Source organism: Salvia hispanica, chromosome 2 (genome assembly GCF_029641045.1).
Source record: "Salvia hispanica isolate PSC_SH4W2 chromosome 2, Shi_PSC_v1, whole genome shotgun sequence".
NCBI classification, from domain to species: domain Eukaryota; kingdom Viridiplantae; phylum Streptophyta; class Magnoliopsida; order Lamiales; family Lamiaceae; genus Salvia; species Salvia hispanica.
The window spans coordinates 1,715,194-1,740,667 of NC_142693.1; the positions used below are offsets into that span (position 1 = coordinate 1,715,194).

The following is a 25,474-nucleotide window of genomic DNA, read 5'->3' on the forward strand; positions in this document are numbered from 1 at the left end:
GAGGAATTAATGTGAAATGATAGGGACAAAAACGTCTTCATGCGTGGAAGACCATTGCGTGTTGTCAGCCAAATATGGAACAATAAATGCACACGTATATTTACGGCTTGATGGGACCGCCCATATACAATTAAGTCAACATAAAATTCTTCCTTTTCCAATTGTGAAGAACCGAACGAGCCCTTATTATACTAGTATTATATTAGTATTACCCTTCGCAGTCATTTTTTTTTTCAAGGTCTGCTGCAATAAATACAACATTTATTTTTCACAATCATGGTCAATTTTATAGTAACCCTCCTAGGACCAGCCCATCTAAAAATAAACATATTTCACACTTGGTTAAAGAAAATTAATCCTTTCAATTTTTTGCACTTCCAAATTTTCAACATATAACAGGAAGCAATTTTTTCCAACACATAATTTTCTATAAAGGGATATAGGTCTCTAAAATCATCAACTTTGGCTAAGATATGATAACCTCATTTAAGTCCTTCCTTATTTCCGATGATTCACTCTGCAAAAAACAGAATTACTCACGAGCAACCACAACCACCTGCTTCCCGACGTTGTGACCGGAGTATAAGCCAACGAGAGCCCCAGGCACGCTTTCAATGCCTTCGGCTATGTCTTCGACGTATGTGATCTTCTCTTCCTTGATTAGAGACACAACCATCTCCAGGAACTTGGGGTAGAGATGGTAGTGGTCGTTAGCGGCAAATCCTTCCATACGGACCCGTTTTATTGCTGCGTTAAACAAGTTGCGGACACCAGGCTGCTCAAGGCTGTTGTATTCGGAGATCATCCCACAAAGAGCAATACGGCCGTGGAGTCTCATGTTGCTTAGCACCGCTTCGAGCATCTTCCCTCCCACGTTGTCAAAGTAGATGTCAATGCCATCGGGGAAGTACCTAATGAACAACAACACAAATTTGTGAGTATTATCTATATAACGATAAATTGCCGGAAAAACTATAAAATTTGGTCAAATTCTTTCAAAAAAACTAATCAAAAAAATTATATATTTGGATTGGAGACAAAAAGGATTCTTTTCTTTATATAAGAACATAAATATGTGTATTGTGTGTTAAATTACTAACTCCATGTTAAATAAGTATACACATTTTTATAGCAATGATAGTTCATAGGGAGGCATATGGTCACCTCTTCAACGCTGCATCATAGTCTTGCTCTTCTTTGTAGTTGAATGCTTCGTCAAACCCCAATTTGTTCTTCAAGAGATCGACCTTCGTCAATGCAACAGCCGACTTGTTCATCAAATGTGAAACATAAACATGCCAACCAATCTAGCCAACAATCTAATAAGTTTTTGATAAGCCATTAGAGTCTGACCTTTTCTTTGCTCCCTGCACTCCCAACAACGTAACAACCTGCGTTCTTTGCAAACTGACCAACGAGCTGACCAACAGCTCCGGATGCAGCAGAGACATACACAGTGTCCCCCTTTTTGGGAGAGCAAAACTCGAAAAAACCAACATAAGCTGTCATGCCAGGTATGCCTAAAGTGATAACACGAAACACGTTGATTTTCAGTCTCACGTTCGTACATCTCCTATCGTTGTTTTTCAGAAATTATCAAGATACATTCCACAAATCCAACATTTCCCAATCTATTCCCCTCCTAACTCAAGCATATATAGTTCATCAACAGCTTGTTTCTTTAATAGTTTAACTGCATACATAACTAGATAAATAACTTGTGCATAATCATAAACAACTAGTTCTACCTCAGAACTAGGAAGCAAGAATCAAGCGAGCAATTTAATGGCTACAAGCTAAATAAGCCGATCATCACAATGGGCTCGAGAAACTCACCAAGAATCCCTATATAATAAGAGAGAGGAAAATCTTTATCATGAATCTTAATCAATGTGTTTGGATCTTTAATAAGGCTATACTCCTCCCAGCAAGTAAACCCGCTAACTAGCTCGCCCGTCTTGAAATTTGGATGAGACGAATCCAGTACTTTTGACACTCCATATCCAGTAATAGGCTGTCACCAGAAAAAGGTCAAACATCAACTAATCTCATAAACACAAAAAAGATGCAACCAACATTGTATCAATGGAAAGATGACATTTTTTATTTCTTTCCCCAAAATCTCAAACAATTCATCAAACAAGACCTCTGCAGAAACACCAAAATGACATAACAAACATTTTATCAATAGAAAGATACAGTTTTTAATTTTCTCCCCGAAATCTCAAACTATTCATCAAACAAGAACCTCGAAAAGACATAACCAACATTTTAACTATGGAAAGATACAACTTTTATTTCTTCGGTTCTTCCCACTATTCATCAAACAAAAATTTTATTATAAGTCAATCTTTTTTTAAAAAAAAATAAAAAATTAAGGGCCCCGATTTAAATCTAGACATATATAACAACTTCAATTCCAACAAGAAGAAAAAAATAATTTCAACAAGAAACATTTCACTAAAAAAAACTAAACTTACAGAATCCAGCTTTATAGAAGCATAATAGACATTCCCCTTTCTCATTCTTTGAACAGCGAAAGGATCGATGGATAAGTAGAGATTCTTCACCAAAACGGCGCCGTCGCAACCGCTGGGAATTTTGAGCTGAATTTTGGAAGTTCTAATCGACATATCGGATTCTTTCACAGAATCTTCGACATAGTTGTTGAGTATCACTTGCTTGTTGCTAATTTCCTCACCCATTTTGCCGTTAATTCTGGTGGAATTCTGGTGTTCAGTTACATTGTTTTATAAGTCAATCTTAGACTTAGACTTAGACTTATTAGACTCACCTCACATACAGAAATGAATTTTAGATTACGATTTTACCCCTCATTTTTGCTTTAGGTTATTTTCCCCAATTCCCACCAGACGAGAGCTGCAATTTCATCAACGTTACCTCCCCTCATCTCGTCTTGTCTCTACAATTTTTCGGAGCAAAATTCCTTCATGTTTCACCCCCGAACTTACACCGCTAAGATTATACTTCCGTCCATGAAATATTGTCCAAATTTGACTATGACACGGTTTTTAAGAAATGTGAAAAAAAGTGAGTTGAAAAAATTAGTGGATTGAGGGTCCCCACACTTATATATCACTTCCTCCGTATTCAAAAAATAGAAACATTTGAAACAACACGGGTGTTAATGCGCAATTGGTAAAGTAAGAGAGAGGAAAAGAAAAATGAGTAAAGTAAAAGAGAGAAAGAGAAAAAGTAGTGAAGTAGAGTTAGTGGATTGTGGAGTCCACGTCCTAAAATTTAAAAAAAAAATCTAAAGTTTCTATTTTTAAGGAGCGGCCCAAACTAGAAATGTTTGCTATTTTTACAAAACGGAGGGAGTAGTTTTATAATAGAATGTGAGTGTAAAGAGTTAGTGGAAAGTAGGGACTATTTACCAAAAGTAGAAAAAAAAAGCAAAGTGTACAACTTTTCATAGACGGGCCAAAATGAAAAAACTGGACAACATTTCACGGACAGAGGGAGAATCGATTTGTGAATGAGTTTTAGTCCAAACAGGTGGAAAATCGTCAAAACAACAAGGAGGTGGCCAAAAATACTCCGACTAGCCGGCAAAGAAGGTTGCAGGCGCTCGGAAAGCTTGGGAAATACTCCCTCTGTTCTATGAAACGGTTTACTTTTTGGATTGTCCCATTAAAAATGAAACGTTTCCTAAAATGGAAACAATTCTATCTCTACTTTTTCATCTCTCCTACTTTACTCTCTTCATTAACACACAAACAACACTATATAAACTCTCGTGCCAATTCCCAAATGTTGCATATTTAATGAGACGGAGGGAGTATTACACAATCCTAATTAATGGAGTAAAAGTTTTGGGTTGTGTGTAGTAGTGGCGCTGCTCGGTGGGAATCACAGGGAGCTCTAATTTTCTATAGAGGGACATTTTTTTTTCCACGAACTTTGTTAAAGTATTATTTTAGATTCATGAACTTTAAAAATATCATTTGAGGTCCGTCAACTATGAGTTAATATCAATCGAAGTACTATTTTACTATTTTCAAGTTTTTTGGACGAAAATACCCTCAATACCTTGAAGGGTACATATTTTTAATTAACTTATCACATACTCATATGATTTTTATAAATATATTTACTGTATATTTTTGACAATTTTTCTAAATATTTTTAAGGTATAGATATTCGTGAATATTAAGGTCACGCGCAATAGATGATACCTGAATATTGATACACAATTATTTAAAAATTAAATAATATCAACATATCAATATTCAAGTATCGTCTATTGACTGTAACATTAATTTTTACGAGTACACATATCTTAAAAATATTTTACAATTCTTTTATTATAAAAAGTTGAAGGATGAACTTTTCTTGTATGTCACAAAATTAAGTGATAATACTGAAGGTCAAATTATATTTAGAAAATTCATAAAAGAAATAAATAGTAAATATATTTATAAAAAAATATGAGTATGTGTGATAAGTTTATTAAAAATATATACCTTCAAAGGGTATTCTCGTTCAAAATCCTTGAAAATAGTGAAAAAGTACTTCGATTGATAGTAACTTATAGTTGACGGATCTCAAATGATATATTTAAAGTTCACGGATCTAAAATGGTACTTTGACAAAGTTCGTGGATAAAAAAAGATATTGAAGGTCAAATTATATTTTGAAAATTCATAAAAAACATATATAGTACAGATATTTATAAAAAAATATGAGTATGTGATAAGTTTATTAAAAATATATACTCTTTAAGATATTAATGGTATTTTCGTTCAAAAAACTTGAAAATAGTAAAAAAAAAAGTACTTCGATTGATATTAACTCATAGTTAACGGATCTCAAATGATATTTTTAAAGTTCACGGATCTAAATTGATACTTTAACAAAATTCGTGGATCAAAAAAGATATTCCCTCTTCCCTATAATAGGCAGGGGTATTTTTGTCAGCACCCATTTAATAAATTAACACCTAAATCCCTAACCAGCCGCAGTTCTTCACCACTGTTTGAAAAAAGATCCAATTACGTGGGTCCCACCAGGACATATAAAGGAAACTGAATGGGTCTGAGTGTGTTTTTTTCTTTATGACTTTAGGTTGTGGGCTATGGCCGGCAAATATTACTGTAGTAGTGGGTAATTTGGTATTAACACACAGTGTTTGTAATGTTGTTTTCAATAGTTTTAATTTTTCGTAAAAATGCGGCACAGTATTTGACTTATCTAGCATATTTATTTATAAAGATAGTTTGGTCCATTGTTTAAATACTTTGTCAATTAGGTAGGGTGGGCAGTGTTATATTGCTAACTCAATACCTAATTGCTAACTACAACTAAATAATAGCCATTAGATATTCAAATTAAGGGCCTAGATCATCAACTAAGAAATATCAATACGATAAAAAAAAACGTCAATAAAGCCACATGATTAATTTCATAAAATATCAATAGGGGTATTAATGTCAATTAACTACATGTTTAGTTATAACTAACTTTTAAAAGAAATCCCAAAACTTTAAATTCATATAACATATATCAAATTAAAGATAATTTTATAAGGATTCCAACGATATCATATATGCATATGTTCCGACGTCAAAATTTGAAAAAAAATCGAAAATTTTTCAATTTTTTCGTAAAGCAGAAATGTCAACATACTATATAAAATATGTCAATATAATACATGTAGAATGTCAATATAAGCAATGGGTTAACATTCTTAAAGCATCGTGTTGACATTCTCAAAGCAATGTGTTGATATTTCTGAAACACTATATTGACATTTTCATCTAAAACCCTAATTTGGCGTTTTTTTTTATCTTTTTTTATTTTATTAATAAAAATGAAAATTACACGTGGCAAATTGTAGACCACACGATTTCTAAAATTCTATGGCCTTAAATTAGTTGTAGTTAGCAATTAAATGATGAGTTAGCAATTGATCACTCCCCTAGGTAGGGTAATCTATACGATATATAAAAGGGGAGTTTTGAGGGTATTTAGGGAAATAAGTAGAATTTTGGGGGTATTTAGGTAAATCAATTATAATTTAATTGTAATCATTTTAAAAGGAAATTTACAAGATTGTTATTTAATTTAAAATTTTATATTAAATTAATTATATATAATTTAAAAGCCAAAACATGTGATTTAGTGGAGTGAGTGGAAGGTTGTGATATTTTTATCTATGAGTTGTGTTGAAGAGTGACGAATTATGAAGAATTAAAGGTTTTAGTTTATAATGATGAGATTGATTTTAATTTTAAAATTAATGTAGTTTATAAAGAAGTTTTAAAAATGATTAGTAATTATCCATTGTGTTTAATTCTTTATTGTGAATGATTTATCTTTTTACTCAATGATTTAATGTTTAAACATTATATTATGCGATTTGTTTTAAAATTGTTTAATTCAACACACTCAAAATGAGTATCCATACTTCGAGTCGACTCCCAGAGCCGCCTTGTCTGTTATCGCAACCTTGAAAACAAGCTTAAAATTGTTTAATTCATTAAAAAAAAAAACTAATTTCTCGATGACCTAGTCAAGAGAAATCGACGCTTGAATTCATTGGTCAAACGGATAAAACATTTAAATTTTAGTGGAAGTAATGCCACTGAATAGTTGGGATTTAGATCCCATACTTTGCATTCAGTCACTACAGGAGAGGTTGTTATTCTTGAATTACAAAATTATAATATTAATATTTGCATGTTGAAATTTTGTAATATAAATTTATCATCTTTCAACCAACATTGTATGGGCTTAAATTAAACTAAAATATCGCAGTCTTCTAAACGTTATAAGCTACATTGCCTCATTTTTATCGAGGAACATGTGTCAAAAAAGACTTCAATAACGTCCCTTAATGATATATGTATTTTTAAACTCACATTATGATTATGATTATGATATCAAAATTTTACAACCGACAAAAGCACTCTAAGATAAGTTGAGAACACAAATTTCCTATCCAAATTATATTTTGAATACGCCGCCAATGGTTGATCAATTATTGATATTTATTGTACTAGTATTATATTACTCCTCTGCATTCATATATTTTTTCAACTTCTACTGCAATAAATTCAACATTTATTTTTCACAAGCATGGTCAATTTTATTGTACTCCTCGGACCAGCCCCACGCATCTAAAAATAAATGTATTTCACGCTTGGTTAAAGAAAATTATTCATTTCAATTTATTGCACTTCCAAATTTTCAACACATAACATGAAGCAATTTTTTTCCAACACATATTGTTTTATAAAGGAATATAGGTCTCTAAAATCATCAATTTTGGCCAAGATTTGGTATTTCTCATGAACTTTAAAATTGGCCTAAAATATAACAAACTTTACACTTTCTTTGTTATTTTCCATGGCAGGTCAATCACCTTATCCGACCAACTTCCGTGCATTTTTAATCCTACTTGGCACTTACTAAATTAATGTGATTTTCAACGTAGCTTTTCATCCTACTCGTCACAAACTTAAAAGGTAATCTAAAATATCATAAACATTTCATGGTTGCCCACGTTTAATAAGATTTTTGCCGAAAATATCATATTTGTGCTGAGTTGTGAAATAACAACAAAATGTAAAGTTTGTGATATTTTAGACCAATTTTAGTGTTCGTGGGAAAAACTAATATTTGGAAAGTTTCATGATATTATATGTCAAGATCCCTTTATAAAATAAGGCAGAATAGAGAATAGAGCAGACATATTTTATTTTTCATCGTGTGAGTTTGAGTGAGACCTCCCAAAAACAATAAGGCCATGCTTGGTATGATGGAATGAAATGAGGATGGAATGGAATGGAGGTTGGAAGGGAATGAAGATAGGAATGAAATGTCAATTTCCTTGGATTTTCTTTGCATTTTCATCCATTCACTCATTCATTCCATCACACCAAGCAAATGAATAGAATGGAAGTAGGAATCACATTCCATTCCATCATACCAAGAAGCCCCTAAATGTTTTCCCTGTATATGGAAGCAGATCACTTCAATTTAGAATAAAAACAAAACAAAACACATACTGAAAAATGGAGGGAAACAAGCAGATTATATTGAAAGACTACATGAAGGGTTTGATATAGGAATCAGATCTGAAAACCTCATAAATCAAACGGAATATTCCCAACGGTTCCTTTATGGTGAAGGAAAATGGAAAACACGGACCTCACCGGGGGGTAAAAGAGTCAATATAACCGTGCCTCACCGGGGTAAAATTAGGGCTGGCCCGATTTGTTTAACTCCTAATTCAACACTTCATTGATTATTTTATAATATAGATAACTAAAAAAATTAACTTTCAATTTTATATGAGATATATAAATTATATACTTAATTTTATTAGTATAATAATAGATTAAAACAAATTAGAAACTTCATAATTAAATTAATTATATGACTAATTATATAGTGTAGTTTTTGTTTAATATTTTCATTGAACATCGATTGTATGAATACTATATACTCGTGCTATGTTAAATTATAAAAATAGTTAAATAATAATAAGATGATCTCCATAGTTTCTTAATAAAATAAAACAAATAATAGTTCTAATACAAAGTATAAAGCTATTATATTTTTATGTTTACGTATAAAATGACTTACAATAATTGTGATGTGATGCAAAACGTATAGAGAAATTGACAGAACGAAGAAGAAATTCAGAGAAACCCTAATTTCAATGAAAACGAAATATTATTATCAAAAAATCAACTGCGTCCAAAAACAAAAAACATTAGCTATTTATAAGCATCTAGAAACCCTAGAAATTCAAAAGGAAAATAAGCAAAATAGGAAAACAAAATATTGTGGAAGGAAAAATAAGTACTCCTAATATTTTCTCCCTACTATATTTTTCCATCTATAAATTCTACTAACTAGAAAATAAATAAAACACAAAATATATTTTTCTTAGCCTTCAAGTCTTGTCTTCTATACCTGTATCATGAAGATGATTAAATATTTAAATAGATAGACTAATGAATATCTTTCATACATGGTGTATTTCTTATACATGGAATAGGTAGAAACTTTCCATATAATTTATTGTTTCCATTGTGCCCGTTTGGATGGGCTGACTGGCCCGATTAAATCTCAATAGATTGTTAATAGCGTGTTCGGTTGGCAAAATAAACTAAAATCACGGCCCATGACTAATAAGAGGCCCGCAACGAGGCCCGCCTCTTTGATACCATTTTCATTATTTAGGCCAGACTATTCACTCTTTCTTACAGTTTTCTGTCTTCTGGCGTTTTCTATCATCATTTATTTTACAAAAATTGATTGGATTTTGACCGATACTTTTTTTTGCCAACATTTGTTGATTTTTGCTGAATTCGGCCGTGACAAATCTGGTTACAATTTTATATTTTAATCATTTCAAGTTTCTATTAAAATGCTTTTGATCCTTAATATTTTTATAAAAATAATCCACTAGTAATTAGAATTCGTGTCGATCTAAAGTTTGAGGTAAGTTTATGAGTTTAGGTTAATTGATTTTAATTAGTAGCAGTAGTTTTAGTTTGATTTAATAAATTGTGAATTTTAATTATTTTTAATATTTAATAAAAAAGGGTTAATATAATTACCTGTTTACCAAACATCAAACTAAAATTATCTAAGATTTGATCTAGCAAACCAAACAACAATCTTTATCCAATATTAATTATATCCTAGATAAGGCCCATTGAACAGGCATAATGTTAATACATCTAGTTGGAAATCTAGTTGGAAGCATGACTATATATAATTCCACTTGCCAAGTATCTATTAATATGGCATACCAAATAGGATTGACATCTTTTGGATGGACCACTGAAATTTTTTCTCCACTTTCTTCATATGTATTGAGAATTTAACTTTATTTATTGGAGGCTATTAAGAAACTATGGCTTGTTCAAGGGTGACCTTTTGAAGAACAAATAGGGGTTTGATGATGCATTCAACTACAATGAAGAGTCAGACCTGAATGAAGCCATAAAGAGGTATATATATAAAGTGACAAAATTAATTTTTTTTTTACATATATAATTAACTGATCTGACCATATAGATTATGGGCCAGCAAGATATTGGGCCGGGCCATTCCAATCCAGAGATATATATAGCCCATATGGCCCTGGCTAGCCACATAAATAAACAAAAAAACATATTTTTAGGCCCAAAATTTCCCTTTATTATCTCTAATAAGTGTATGAAATTAATCACAACTATTTAGGTACTTCCCCGAAGGGATCGACATATATTTCGAGAACTAGGAGGCAAAATGCTCGATGCGGTTCTCCCGAACATGAGACCCCACGGCCGCATCGCCGTACAGGGGACGTGGAGGAGCCAGACGCGACACACAACTTGACTACATGGAGATGGTGTTGCCTCTGATTAAACAAGGCAAATTGGCTTATGTTGAAGGAATTGAGGCTGCACCAGCTGCTTTGGTTGGACTCTTTTCCGGTCGGAATGTGGGGAAGCACAAGCAGGTTGTTCTAGTGGCTCGTGATTGATCGATTTGGTCCCGTCGATCTAGATTTAATGGATGGTCAAGATTGATTCTTGTATTATAAATCTAAAATAAATATAGTAGTAGTAAGTTGTTAGCAATGTAAGAAGACAATAATTTGTGTGAATTCTCAGCGCCATGAGCATTAGTAAATCAGAGCTGTTTTTATATGTTTATGTGAAAAAATTGAATGAATAAAAAATTGAAAATAGTTTATAACATAAACATATAAAAACAGCTCTGATTTATTAATGCTCATGGTGCTGAGAATTCACACAAAATTATTGTCTTAATTACATTACAAGAATTAATCCTCACTGTCCATAAAATCAAGATCGAAAGGACCAAATTGATCAATCTGCGGATTTGGTGCATTACTAATTCGTTGCTAACAGTTTGTAACGGACTCTGATTGCTTGCTGCTAATATTTTCGATCCCTTCTAGATGCCATCAATTTAGGAGCGGATTTGGCGTATTGCTAATTTGTTGCTAACGATTTGTAACAGACTAAGTTTGCTGCTAAATATTTCGATCCCTTTTTTATGTCAACAATTTAGGAGCGGATTTGGTGCATTGCTAATCCGTTGCTAACAATTTGTAGCGGACTAAGTTCATTGCTAGCATTTTTGATGCCAACAATTTAGAAGCGGATTTGGTGCGTTGCTAATTCGTTGCTAACAATTTGCAACATACTAAGTTTATTGCTAAATTTTTCGATCCCCTTTTGATGCCAACAATTATCAACGGACTCATTCTGCTAATAATTCGTTACTAAAACATTAGTAGCACAATTTAGGTAGTTGCTAAATTTTAGCAGCAAGGAATTTAGAAGCAGCGTAGATTTGTTGCTAATCGGCTGCTAACCCATTTTACTAGCGGAATTATGAGAATTAGCAACAAAAAATTTTCGCTAGTAAATAGAGATTTTTTTGTAGTGATAAACTACAAAATCAAAATGAACACGATGAGTGAATCTGCAAAATACAAGATCAAACTTCTTTCTTCTTCAAATTGAAGATGACAATGAAATCTGTGTTGTTGAAGATCACACTAGTATCCACGGAGGTAATTCGAGTCGACTCCCATAACAGAGACGCCTTGCCCGTTCGAGCAACCTTCAGAACAAGCTCAAAATTGTTTAATCCATCAAAGCACATGGTATATGCATAACTCTTTTCATTGATATCCTATACTAATAAGGATATAGTAGTATTAGAGAATTTGAAGGTCCATTTCAATTTCTAAACGCTGGATATTAATACTCCAATTAGCCCGCACCTGGTTGACCCATAACTCGGGTAGGGTTGGCCCGAAACCCGCTGGGCCAACCCGATTAACATCCCTACCAGAGACGTCTATGGAAGTTAAAATTTAGAAATTTCGTATTTTAATTAAATTTTATTATAAATAAATTAAATAGAAAATGAAATAATGAGAGTCATGAATAGTGAAGAGAATATGAATAGTGAAGAGAATAGATAAATAAGAAATGGAGGAGGATTAGAGGTGTTGTCTCTTAATTTGTGCAACAGTTTGAAAATCAATAAAATTGAAATACAGATTGTGTTATTTGGGATGATTAAACTTATTCAAGTCCTTCCTGTTACAATTAATAACAATACATAAAATTCTTGATTATAAATTTACAATTCATGATTATAACCTTATTTAAGTCCTTATCTCTGATGATTCACTCTGCGGAAAACAGAATTACTCACGAGCAACCACCACCACCTGCTTCCCGACGTTGCGACCGGAGTATAAGCCAACGAGAGCCCCAGGTGCGCTTTCAATGCCTTCGGCTATGTCTTCGACGTATGTGATCTTCTCTTCCTTGATTAGAGGCACAACCATCTCCAAGAACTTCGGGTAGAGATGGTAGTGGTCGTTAGTGAAAAATCCTTCCATACGGACCCGTTTTATTATTGCGTTAAGCAAGTTGTGGACGCCTTCGGGCTGCTCAATGCTATTGTATTGGGAGATCATCCCACAAAGAGCAACACGGCCGTGGAGTCTCATGTTGCTTAGCACCGCTTCGAGCATCTTCCCTCCCACGTTGTCAAAGTATATGTCAATGCCATCGGGGAAGTACCTAATGAACAACAACACAAATTTGTGAGTATTATCTATATAACGATAAATTTCCAGAAAAACTATAAAATTTGGTCAAATTCCTTCAAAAACTAACCAAAAAAATTATATATATCTGGATTTGTTATCCACAGACATGTGATGAATGCGAACTGATCCATACTTCGTGGTTTTTTAAGTTGATTTATCAAACTTCGCAGTTTTTTGGAGTTTTTATGAAATTTGTGCTGGATACAAAATGATTCTTTTCTTATATAAGAACATAAATATGTGTATTGTGTGTTAAATTACTAACTATTCTTCAATTTAAATAAGTACACACATTTATAACAATTATAGATCATAGGAAGGCAAAAGGTCACCTCTTCAATGCTGCATCATAGTCTTTCTCTTCTTTGTAGTTGAATGCTTCGTCAAACCCAAATTTGTTCTTCAAGAGATCGACCTTCATCAATGCAACAGCCGACATTAAGTGCTAAAGAACAAGCTTGTTCATCAAATGTGAAACATAAATTTGCCACGGAAGAAAAATAGCACATAAATCGACAACCAATCTAGCCAAAAATCTAATAAGTTTTCGATAAGCCATTAGATTCTGACCTTTTCATTGCTCCCTGCACTCCCAACAACGTAACAACCTGCGGTCTTTGCAAACTGACCAACGAGCTGACCAACAGCTCCGGATGCAGCAGAGACATACACAGTGTCCCCCTTTTTGGGAGAGCAAAACTCGAAAAAACCAACATAAGCTGTCATGCCAGGTATGCCTAAAGTGATAACACGAAACACGTTGATTTTCAGTCTCACGTTTGTACATCTCCTATCGTTGTTTTTCAGAAATTATCAAGATACACGCCACAAATCCAACATTTCCCAATCTATTCCCCTCCTAATTCAAGCATATATATAGTTCATCAACAGCTTGTTTCTTTAACAGTTTAACTAGTTCTACCTCAGAACTAGGAAGCAGGAATCAAGTGAGAAATTTAAAGGCTACAAGCTAAATAAGCCGATCATCACAATGGGCTCGAGAAACTCACCAAGAATCCCTGTATAATAAGAGAGAGGCAAATCTTTATCATGAACCTTAAACAATATGTCTGGATCTTTAATAAGGCTATACTCCTCCCAGCCTGTAAACCCCCAAACTAGCTCGCCCGTCTTGAAATTCGGATGAGTCGAATCCAGTACTTTCGACACTCCAACTCCAGACATAGGCTGTCACCAGAAATAGGTCAAACATCAACTAATTTCAGAAACACAAAAAAGATGCAACCAACATTGTATCAATGGAAAGATAACATTTTTTATTTCTTTCCCTAAAATCTCAAACTATTCATCAAACAAGAACCTCAAAAAGACATAAACAACAATTTAACTATAGAAAGTTACAATTTTTATTTCTTCCCACTATTCATCAAACAAAAATAATACTACTCCCTCCGTCCCTTAAATATTGTCATAATATGACCGAGCACGTGTTTTAAGAAATGTAATGGAAAGTGGGTTGAAAAAGTTGGTAGGATGTGAGTCCTACTTTTAAAGTATTAGTTTTATAATAAAATATGAGTGAGAATAAGCTAGTGTAATGTGTGGGGTCCACTACTAAAAATGGTAAAAAGGGAAAAGTGAGAAATTTTATGGGGTGGACGAATATAGAAAAATGTGACAAAATTTCAGGGACCGAGGCCGTATTATATTCCAATGAGATCATCTATAAGTCAATCTTTTTTTTAATAAAATAAAAAGTTAAGGGCCCCAATTTAAATCAAGACGTGTATAACAAATTCTATTCCAACTAGAAGAACAAATTAATTTCAACAAGAAAAATTTCACTAAAAAAACTAAACTTACATAATCCGGCTTGAAAGAAGCAGTATAGAGCTCCTGCTTCTTCATGCGGTGAATAATGCTAGGCTCGCAAGATAAGTAGAGATTCTTCACCAAAACGGCGCCATCGCAACCGCTGGGAATTTTGAGCTGAATTTTGGAAGTTCTAAGCGACATATCGGATTCCTTCACAGATGTTTCGACATAGTTGTTGAGTATCACTTGCTTGTTGCTAATTTCCTCACCCATTTTGCTGTTAATTCTGATTTATTATGGTGTTCAGCTTCATTGTTTTATATCTGAAAAGCCCTAGAAAAGCTCTTGGCCACACTATTCTTCTTAGAGTTGCAAATAATGGAGTAGAAGCTTTGGGTTCTGGGAATCACATGCAGCTCTAATAAAAAAACAAAAATTAACACCTAAATACCTAACCAGCCGCAATTCACTTGAAAAATAATCCAATTAAGTGGGCCCCACCAGTCCATATAAGGAAACCCTTCCCTAGTGTATTTTTTTCTTTATGACTTTAGGTTATGGCTAACAAATTTTGTTGTATTTGTGGGTCATTAGGTATTAACCTAACTATATTTGACTTATTATTTTTATTTTGACTGAAGTTTAAATTTTGTCTTGCATATTTAGTTAAAAAGTTATTTTGGTCCATTGTGTTTAAATTTTGTCTTGCATATTTAGCTAACAAAATGATTATTTTCTTATTTGTTGCTAACGATTTGTAACAGACTAAGTTTGCTGCTAAATATTTCGATCCCTTTTTGATGTCAACAATTTAGGAGCGGATTTGGTGCATTGCTAATCCGTTGCTAACAATTTGTAGCGGACTAAGTTCATTGCTAGCGTTTTCGATCCCTTTTTGATGCCAACAATTTAGAAGCGGATTTGGTGCGTTGCTAATTCATTGCTAACAATTTGCAACATACTAAGTTTATTGCTAAATTTTTCGATCCCCTTTTGATGCCAACAATTATCAACGGACTCATTCTGCTAATAATTCGTTACTAAAACATTAGTAGCACAATTTAGGTAGTTGCTAAACATCCATATACATCAATTTTCTCCAAGAGCAAGAGGAGGGCGATTGAGAAGAGTTCAACCATCAAGACGAAGGATTCTCAACCCCTAATTCATCTCCGGGACATTTAGTATCAATTTACTTGTGTTTTCCATGTTTTCTACCAATGATTTTGTTGAATTCTTGTTAAACATGAGTAGCTAGATACATTTGTGGAGCTTTGGGTGAAGATTACTTTGAATATGTTTTGATTTAATTGAATTGAACCTTCGCCTAGCTCTTGTGGTTATTTTGCTTGTTCTTGTGCTTTTATTATTCTTTTGTTTGGCCAACTTTAGAACCATGTCCGTTTAACTAGATTAATCGAGAGATAGCTAGTTTTATGTGGTAAAAGAAACGAGTACAACACATGGTTTATCAACACTCGAGAGAGGGGACCCTATGTAAGGGCTTGAGTCTTAGGAACTTAAGGAATTAGAATCTAATCTATTGGAAGGAGACTTTGATAGTTAGAATCTAATCAACTGGGTAGGTGCACTCGAGAGAGGGCTTATCTATGGTAGCGACTTTCCTAATAATCCTAGAGACACAAATAGGTGAATCGATCTTTTAATGTTATGCTTGGCTCATGTAGTTGTTTTGTCATTCCCGCGCCTTTACATTCATTGGATTAGCTACCCGTTTGAATGCATCTTTACATTGTTACAATATACGAGAGTTGATTAACAAATGTGTGATTTGGGAGTGGACAACACCTTAATTAATATCATCCGAGAGGAGTGAGGTTTTGTGTGAGGATATAAATCTTAGGAGCCTTTTGGAGTTGTGTGCTTACACTATAAGGAGACTTTGGGCCTAGCATGCAACCTACAAGTCATGTGCATTCGAGAGAAGGCATGATCTTACCTTCGTGATAGCTTAGTAACTCTAGAGACCCCAGTCGGCATAGCTCGAAGATTGATTTAGAGGTTTAGTGAGATTAATCAAGACTATAACATTGTAGTTGTATCCCAAAGCTCTACTCTTTCTCCACTTTCTCTTCAATTCACTCATCTTCATTTTATTTACTTTGTTTTGATTCATTGTTCTTAGGATTTAGATACAAAAACCTAATCTTCGGTTGTCTAAATAGCGAATGATCGTGATTCGAGGTACTTAAGCACTTAATTAGTCTCTGTGGATACGATACTCTTGACTTGCCTATACTATAATAGCATCGTACACTTGCGGGTATTTCTCGTGTTAAAATAATTCGAGTCACCTTCCATACGGACCCGTTTTATTGGTGCGTTAAACAAGTTGTGAACACTGGGCTGCTCAAGGCTGTTGTATTGGGAGATCATCCCACAAAGAGCAACACGGCCGTGGATTCTCATGTTGCTTAGCATCGCTTCGAGCATCATCCCTCCCACGTTATCAAAGTAGATGTCAATGCCATCGGGGAAGTACCTAATGAACAACAACACAAATTTGTGAGTATTATCTATATAACGATAAATTATCGGAAAAACTATAAAATTTGGTCAAATTCTTTCAAAAATCTAACCAAAAAAATTATAAATTTTGGATTTGTTATCCACAGACATAGGATACCAAACTTTGCGTTTTTTTTTTTTAGGATTTTATGAAATTTGTGTTGGATACAAAAGAATTCTGTTCTTATAAGAACATAAATATGTGTATTGTGTGTTAAATTACTAACTATTCTTCAATATTAATTAAGTATACACATTTTTATAGCAATGATAGATCATAGGGAGGCAAAAGGTCACCTCTTCAACGCTGTATCATAGTCTTGCTCTTCTTTGTAGTTGAATGCTTAGTCAAACCCCAATTTGTTCTTCAAGAGATCGACCTTCATCAATGCAACAGCCGACTTGTTCATCAAATGTGAAACATAAACTTGCCAACCAATCTAGCCAACAATCTAATAAGTTTTCGATAAGCTATTAGATTCTGACCTTTCACTCCCTGCACTCCCAACTAGGGCTGACAATTTTTGACACGACACGATAACACGACATGAACCGGCACGAAATTAATGGGTTTGGGTCAGAGCTTATCGTGTTCGTGTCCTTATCGGGTCGACCCATTAAGGACACGAAATTTCGTGTCGTGTTCGTGTCGGGTTCGTGTTATCCGTTAATAATGCGTGTTCGTGTCGTGTTCGTGTTATCCGTTAACACATAATATTTTAATATTATTATTCTTATTATTTTCATTTTTCAATACTTATTTTCGTGTCATTAATGGGTTCGTGTCGTGTTCGTGTCTGAGGGTAGCGGGTCGTGTTCGTGTTCGTGTTTGAGGTTTTCTTAACGGGTCGTGTTCGTGTTTGTTGTTATCGTGTCCCGACACGCATGATTTTCCACCCCTACTCCCAACAACGTAACAACCTGCGGTCTTTGCAAACTGACCAACAGCTCCGGATGCAACAGAAACATACACAGTGTCCCCCTTTTTGGGAGAGCAAATCTCGAAAAAACCAAATTTTATCTTTCGAATTTTTGCATCCTGGACATTTCAACTCGGATCCAATTGGTCCTACACTAACAATTCCGTCAATTTTTAAACGGTTTTAACCCGATTTTGACCGATTTTTAAACCAAATACATTCCTTGGAAAATCATGTCTGAACAGTGTAGATTATACAGAAACGGAGTTGGAAAACAATCAAGAATGAGATTTAAATAGTTTTATAGATAATTTCTCTAGTGAAGCAGAATTTGGCTTCAATCTAAGAATATAGGACCCACATTCCTCTAACTTTTTTCACCAATTTTCCATTACAATTCTTAAAACTCGTGCCGAACTCAAATGGAACTCGTAAAGTGGGACGGAGGGAGTAGTATTCAATCGTGTCTATGTTTTAATTTAAGCATATATCTCAAATTTATCATAATTAAGTGTTTTACATTTTACAAATACAACTAATTTTCAACATTATTTATTAGATTGATCACATGTTAAATTTATCGGTAGCAACCTGATTAACCCGTTGGGCTAGCCCAAAACCCGAGTTTTTAGGTTTAGTGTTAAACTTCTGTACCCAAAAAAACCACGACCCGATTAGCCCGCACCTGATTGACCCATAACTCGGGTAGGGTTGGCCCAAAACCCGCTGGGCCGACCCGATTGACATCCCTACCAAAGACATAAATGGAAGTTAAAATAAAATAAGAAATGGAGAATTGGAGGTGTTGTCTCATCATTTGTGCAATAGTTTGAAAATCAATAAATTGCAATACAGATTGTGTTATTTGCGATGATTAACCTTATTTAAGTCCTTCCTGTTTCCATTAATAACAATACATCAAATTCATGATTATATATTTATAATTCATGATTATAACCTTATTTAGGTCCTTCCTTATTTCCGATGATTCACTCTGCGAAAAACAGACTTACTCACGAGCAACCACCACCACTTGCTTCCCGACGTTGCGACCGGAGTATAAGCCAACGAGAGCCCCAGGAGCACTTTCAATGCCTTCAGCTTTATCTTCAACGCATGTGATCTTCCCTTCTTTGATTAGAGGCACAACCATCTCTAGGAACTTCGGGTAGAGATGGTAGTGGTCGCTAGTGAAAAATCCTTCCATCCGGATCCGTTTTAATATTACGTTAATCAAGTTGTGGACGCCTTCGTGCTGCTCAAGGCTGTATTGGGAGATCATCCCACAAAGAGCAATGCGGCCGTGGAGTCTCATGTTGTTTAGCACCGCTTCGAGCATTTTCCCTCCCACGTTATCAAAGTAGATGTCTATGCCATCGGGGAAGTACCTAATGAACAACAACACAGATTTGTGAGTGTTATATATATATAACGATAAATTGCCAGAAAAACTATAAAATTTGGCCAAATTCTTTCAAAAAACTAACCAAAAAAATTATATATTTGGATTTGTTATCCACAAACATGGGATGATTGCAAATTGATCCATACTAAGTGGTTTTTCAGCTGATTTACCAAACTTCGCGGTTTTTTGGCAGTTTTTTATGAAATTTGTGTTGGATACAAAAGGATTCTTTTCTTATATATGAACGTAAATATGTGTATTGTGTGTTAAATAACTATTTTTGAAATGTTAAATAAATATACACATTTTTATAGCAATGATAGATCGCTCATAGGGAGGCAAAAGGTCACCTCTTCAACGCCGCATTATAGTCTTGCTCTTCTTTGTAGTTGAATGCTTCATCAAACCCCAATTTGTTCTTCAAGAGATCGACCTTGGTCAATGCAACAGCCGACTTGTTCATCAAATGTGAACATAAACTTGCCACGGAAGAAAAATTGCACATAAATCGACAACCAATCTATAGCCAACAATCTAATAAGTTTTCGATAAGCCATTAGATTCTGACCTTTTCTTTGCTTCCTGCACTCCCAACAACGTAACAACCTGTGGTCTTTGCAAACTGACCAACGAGCTGACCAATAGCTCCGGATGCAGCAGAGATATATACAATTTCCCCCTTTTTGGGAGAGCAAACCTCGAAAAAACCAGCATAAGCTGTCATGCCAGGCATGCCTAAAATGATAACACGAAACATGTTGATTTTCAGTCTCACGTTCGTACATCTCCTATCGTTGTTTTTCAGAAATTATCAAGATACACGCCACAAATCCAACATTTCCCAATCTATTCCCCTCCTAATTCAAGCATATATAGTTCATCAACAGCTTGTTTCGTTAACAATTTAACTGCATACAAATCTAGATAAATAACTTGTGCAAAATCATAGACAACTAGTTCTACCTCTGAAGCAGGAATCAAGCGTGAAATTTAAAGGCTACAAGCTAAATAAGCCGATCATCACAATGGGCTCGAGAAACTCACCGAGAAACCCAATATAATAAGAGAGAGGCAAATCTTTATCATGAACTTTATGCAATAGGCTTGGATCTTTAATAAGGCTATACTCCTCCCAGCCAGTAAACCCCCAAACTAGCTCGCCCGTCTTGAAATTTGGATGAGACGAATCCAGTACTTTCGACACTCCATATCCAGTAATAGGCTGTCACCAGAAAAAGGTCAAACATCAACTAATCTCAGAAACACAAAAGAGGCAACCAACATTGTATCAATGGAAGATAACATTTTTTATTTGTTACCCCAAAATCTCAAACTATTCATCAAACAAGAACCTCAAAAAGACAACCAACATTTTAACTATGAAAAGATTCAATTTTTATTTTTTCCAACTATTCATCAAACAAAAACAATACTATTATATTCCAATTAGATCATCTACGCAATATTTTATTATAAGTCAATCTTATTTTTATAATAAAATAAAAAATTAAGGGCCCCAATTTAAATCAAGACGTACATAACAAATTCTATTTCAACAAGAAGAAAAAATTAATTTCAACAAGAAAAATTTCACTAAAAAAATCTAGACTTACAGAATCCAGCGTGTAAGAAGACATATAGAGCACCTGCTTCTTCATGCGGCCAATAATGTAAGGATCGATGGATAAGTAGAGATTCTTCACCAAAACGGCGCCGTCGCAACCGCTGGGAATTTTGAGCTGAATTTTGGAAGTTCTAAGCGACATATCGGATTCCTTCACAGATGTTTCGACATAGTTGTTGAGTATCACTTGCTTGTTGCTAATTTCCTCACCCATTTTGCCGTTAATTCCGGTTGAATTCTGGTGTTCAGCTTCATTGTTTTATATCTGAAAAGCCCTAGAAAAGCTCTTGGCCACACTATTCTTCTTAGAGTTGCAAATTAATGGAGTAGAAGCTTTGGGTTGAGGGAATCACATGGAGCTCTAATAAAAAAACAAAAATTAACACCTAAATAGGGCTGGGGAATTATATCGAAATACCGGAATACCGGACTTACCGTATCGAAAATACCGTTTTTTCGGTATACCGTAGTTTTCGGTACGGTATCATACCGTACCGATAGAGATCGGTACGGTAACGGTATTAGATTTCCCTTACTGTGGTATACCAAAGATTCGGTATGCCGGTATATACCGGTATACCGAAGATTCGGTATATACCGATGCTTCGGTATACCGTGGTATACCGGTATACCAATTGATATATATATAATATATAAATATAGGGGTGTGTTAAGGTCCTTACAGCATTTTAGTGTAAAACACAGCACTAATCACAGCCCTTGGATCATTAGATTGGATGGTTGTGATTAGTTACATTATCATACTAAAAATCTACATTATTAGCCGAGGTACATTATTAGACTAGAAATGTACATTGTAAGACTAAAACTGTACATTATTAAACTAAAATGCTACATTATTATCCGAGCTACATTATTAGTCTAAAATTCTACATCATTAGATGACACGTGGCATTAATCTAACCGTTAGATCATAAGATCCAATGGACTGCAAGTGTTTTGAGTTTTACTTATACTTAGCGTTCTGACCTGAATACATCCCTATAAATATATATTTATATATGTTATATTTAAACTAAATTTTAAAACATAAGAATTTTTATTATACAAAAATAAAAGAATCAAAATTGGGAACCCTATTTTTTGAAGTAGTCTAAAACTAGATTTTTTTTTAATATTTTGGATATAATAGTTTTTTCACGGTATAATGGTATAACGGTATGCCGTACCGCAAAACACGGTATAACGGTATATCGGAATGCCATATCGCAGTTCGGTATACCGCAAAAGTACGGTATACCGATAACACGGTATGGTAACGGTATGGAAAACTGCCCTACCGAATTTTCGGTATACCGAACTCCGGTATGCCGAAACTTACGGTACGGTATCGGTATGATTTTTGTCATACTGTAACTTTCGGTACGGTATACGATATGGCACTCCCGGTACGATATACCGTACCGAACCACCCCTACACCTAAATACCTAACCAGCCGCAATTCACTTGAAAAAAGATCCAATTAAGTGGGCCCCACCAGTCCACATAAGGAAACCCTTCCGTAATGTATTTTTTTCTTTATGACTTTAGGTTATGGCTGAAAATTTTTGTTGTATTTGTGGGTCATTAGGTATTAACCTCACTATATTTGACTAACTCACAAATGCGGCACAATATTTGACTTACTATTTGTATTTTGACTAAAGTTTAAATTTTGTCTGGCATATTTAGTTAAAATGTTATTTTGGTCCATTGTTTAAAGATTTTGTCGATTAGGTAGAGTAATTGTATTTTAAAATTCAAAATTAGGCTCGCATATTAAAAAATCATATTTTGTCCTATATATAGTAATAATCAAGTCTGTTTGGTTTTGGTCCTAACCTATATGTTTCGATTCATATTTAACTTGTTAATCAAGTCAATCCATATTTAACTCATTAATCAAGTCAAAATGAAATTAATGAACTATTAACTATTAACAAAAGTATTTTAATATGGACCAAAACATATAACCCGATAGGAATGAACGGCGATTGGGGTCGACCGATCCCACCGCCGACCCATGAATACCGCCAGAATCAAATTTCTGTCGTTGTGCTTCAAAGTCTTCGACCTCGCGATGTAGAAAGAATTGCAGATATGCAACGGCTGATGAAAAGGAGAAAAAATTCAATGACATACCATATTTAATCAATTTTCATGATTATTGTCAAGATCATCTTAAACGTAAATAAAAAAAACGATTACGTCACCCATTTTAGATTTCAGGTGATTACTTTTTTTTCCTCTTTATTTATATATACAAAAAATTTAGATAAATAAAACATGTAATTATAACTGCAAGTTTATTAGCGTTAAATACTTATAAATTAAATTAATTATATAGTGTAGTTTTTTTTTAAATATTTTCATTGCACATTGATCGTATGAATATTATATACGAGTGCTATGTTAAATTATAAAAATAGTTAAATAATAATAAGATAGATCTAAAAACTAATTCTAGTACATTTTATCCTTTTTGATATATACTATCAAAAAGTTCCATAAACAAAATTTCAATGAATAACATTTAAAATTAAAATTATAAAAAACTAAAACTACTATAACAAAAGTGACAGTGATCCCCAATTAAAAAATTAATCTCATCAAAGTTAATTAATACTAGTTAATACATGAAATATCTCCATAGTTTCATAATAAAATAAAACAAATAATAGTTCTAATACAAAGTATGAAATTAATAACAACTACTCCCTCCATCCCGGATAATTCGGGTCACTTTGACCGGGCACGGGTTTTAAGAATTGTAATGAAAAGTGGGTTGAAAAAGTTAGTGGAATGTGGGTCCTACCTTTATATATTAGTTTTATAATAAAATGTGAGTAGGAATGAGTTAGTGGAATATGGGGTCCACTACCAAAAATGGTAAAAGTGAAATGGGACAAATTATGTGGGACGGACCGAAATGGAAAACTGGGACGAATTATCTGGACGGAGGGAGTATTTAGTTACTTCCCCGGAGGGATCAACATATATTTCGAGAACGTAGGAGGCAAAATGCTCGATGCGGTGCTCCCGAACATGAGACCGTACGGCTGCATCTCTGCTTGTGGGATGATCTCGCAGTACAATGTCGAGGAGCCAGACGCGACACACAACTTGAAGTATGTGATTGTAAAGAAAATCCGAATGCAAGGAGGATTCGTCGTGTTCGACTAAACAAGGCAAATTGGCTTATGTTGAAGACATTGTTGAAGGAATTGAGGCTGCGCCAGCCGCTTTGGTTGGACTCTTTTCCGGTCGGAATGTGGGGAAGCAGGTTGTTCTTGTGGCTCGTGATTGATCGATTTGGTCCCGTCGATCTTAATTTAATGGATGGTCAAGATTGATTCTTGTAATGTAATAAGACAATAATTTTGTGAGCATTAATAAATCAGAGCTGTTTTTATATATTTATAGTGAGACTTAATGGACCATATATGAATAATGGTGTCTTGGGCTTGGATGTGTTCAGCCCAATGACTTATTAATTCTGGGCCCAAAGCTTTAGGCCCGGTTGGTCGTTGCCTTACTCTCTAGAGTGGCTGGATTGCTGCCACGTTGCAACTCCACGCGGATCGCCCCTCCTCGCCGATGGATGTGGAGTGTGTTAGTTTTGTGAGTAATAAGTGAGGAGTCTCTTAGACTCTCTCATTCATTGTAGACTACACTCTCTCTCTGGCGATTTTTCTAGGGTTTCCATTCTTCGCCTGAGATCGTCTCTTCGAGTGTTTCTCTGAGCCTTTCAGAGTGTTTCAACCGGTGAAATCACTAGCAGAGGTTACCTCTTCGGTGGCCTTGCGAAGTCCAGCGCTAGGTCTAACTTGTTTGTTGGATCTGCTAAGTTGGAAGCGATTTCATTGTATTCTTGTGAGGATCTGTGAGTTCGTGAGTATTAGAGAGGTTCTCTCGGTGAAAAGGGGGTTGTGCGTGTTGAGACGGTAACGTTGGTAGCAGTCAGTGAGGTCTTGGTAGATCTCTGATTCAGACGATTTCACTACGCTCCTTGGATAAATCAGTGTAATTGAGGATGTCCTCGGCCCAGAGCATAGTCACATTGTGACTTGAGCCATATCCGCATATCTCTGATTTCTTGTCTCCTTTTCTGTTTTGATTTAGACTCCTTGAGTCTTGTGTTGATTTACTGATCTATCTACTTGGGTGTGCAGGTACTAATTGGACAAGGACTTGAATTCTAGATTGGTTGAAATCTTGGAATAGTTAGGACTCCAATTAGGGTTCGATATCTGTAATAGTTAGATACCTCAGTGAGTTAGATTACTTGTAATCTTGTAACACCCTTGTATTTGGCTTGTAACTTCTGAGATTAGCCATCTCAGAATCCAATCAATAAAGAGGTCCCGGTAATTAGCGAATCCCAAGTGATCTGATCCCTACATTTATGTTTTAAACTATTTTCAATTTTTCATTCATTCAATTTTTTCACATAAAATTCAAAAGCAAAATGAACACGATGAGTGAATCTACAAACTACAAGATCAAACTTCATTCTTCTTCAAATTGAAGATGACAATGAAATGTGTGTTGCTGAAAAACAGAGGAAGCCTTAGAATCACACTAGTATCCA

At 34.5% G+C, this 25,474-nt stretch overlaps 3 protein-coding genes across 4 annotated transcripts; all 3 read right to left on the reverse strand.

The window, feature by feature from the left end:
• Positions 1-342: 342 nt before the first annotated feature.
• On the reverse strand, positions 343-2,743 carry LOC125200941 ((+)-pulegone reductase-like). Its single transcript, XM_048098789.2, has 5 exons — positions 2,481-2,743; positions 1,837-2,014; positions 1,354-1,520; positions 1,165-1,247; positions 343-911 (listed from the first exon to the last, which is right to left on the reverse strand). The coding sequence occupies exons 1-5, from the start codon at positions 2,703-2,705 to the stop codon at positions 533-535; spliced, it is 1,032 nt and encodes a 343-aa protein (XP_047954746.2). The 5' UTR covers positions 2,706-2,743; the 3' UTR covers positions 343-532.
• Positions 2,744-12,051: 9,308 nt separating this feature from the next.
• On the reverse strand, positions 12,052-14,712 carry LOC148931364 ((+)-pulegone reductase-like). The gene is made up of 5 exons (XM_089064729.1): positions 14,453-14,712; positions 13,639-13,816; positions 13,199-13,365; positions 12,961-13,043; positions 12,052-12,599 (listed from the first exon to the last, which is right to left on the reverse strand). The coding sequence occupies exons 1-5, from the start codon at positions 14,675-14,677 to the stop codon at positions 12,218-12,220; spliced, it is 1,035 nt and encodes a 344-aa protein (XP_088920855.1). The 5' UTR covers positions 14,678-14,712; the 3' UTR covers positions 12,052-12,217.
• Positions 14,713-18,656: 3,944 nt separating this feature from the next.
• On the reverse strand, positions 18,657-21,143 carry LOC125200944 ((+)-pulegone reductase-like). Of its 2 annotated transcripts, none has more exons than XM_089064731.1 (5): positions 20,905-21,143; positions 20,303-20,480; positions 19,827-19,993; positions 19,609-19,691; positions 18,657-19,241 (listed from the first exon to the last, which is right to left on the reverse strand). In XM_089064731.1, the coding sequence occupies exons 1-5, from the start codon at positions 21,094-21,096 to the stop codon at positions 18,863-18,865; spliced, it is 999 nt and encodes a 332-aa protein (XP_088920857.1). In that variant the 5' UTR covers positions 21,097-21,143; the 3' UTR covers positions 18,657-18,862. The 2 variants fall into 2 exon arrangements, with proteins under 2 accessions (XP_088920857.1, XP_088920856.1); XM_089064730.1 differs by having other exon boundaries at positions 20,872-21,143.
• Between the last annotated feature and the right edge of the window lie 4,331 nt (positions 21,144-25,474).

Bases quoted from the DNA above. Each gene is read 5' to 3' on its own strand.
- LOC125200941 (XM_048098789.2), bottom strand. From the start codon at position 2,705: ATGGGTGAGGAAATTAGCAACAAGCAAGTGATACTCAACAACTATGTC. The intron at 1,521-1,836 runs GTGAGTTTCTCG...TTATCACTTTAG, and splicing joins TTATTATATAGGGATTCTTG to GCATACCTGGCATGACAGCT. The intron at 1,248-1,353 runs GTCAGACTCTAA...GCATTGACGAAG, and splicing joins GTGCAGGGAGCAAAGAAAAG to GTCGATCTCTTGAAGAACAA.
- LOC125200944 (XM_089064730.1), bottom strand. From the start codon at position 21,096: ATGGGTGAGGAAATTAGCAACAAGCAAGTGATACTCAACAACTATGTC. The intron at 19,994-20,302 runs GTGAGTTTCTCG...TTATCATTTTAG, and splicing joins TTATTATATTGGGTTTCTCG to GCATGCCTGGCATGACAGCT. The intron at 19,242-19,608 runs GTGACCTTTTGC...GTTGTTCATTAG, and splicing joins TATAATGCGGCGTTGAAGAG to GTACTTCCCCGATGGCATAG.
- LOC148931364 (XM_089064729.1), bottom strand. From the start codon at position 14,677: ATGGGTGAGGAAATTAGCAACAAGCAAGTGATACTCAACAACTATGTC. The intron at 13,817-14,452 runs GTAAGTTTAGTT...TTCTGGTGACAG, and splicing joins CTTCTTTCAAGCCGGATTAT to CCTATGTCTGGAGTTGGAGT. The intron at 13,366-13,638 runs GTGAGTTTCTCG...TTATCACTTTAG, and splicing joins TTATTATACAGGGATTCTTG to GCATACCTGGCATGACAGCT.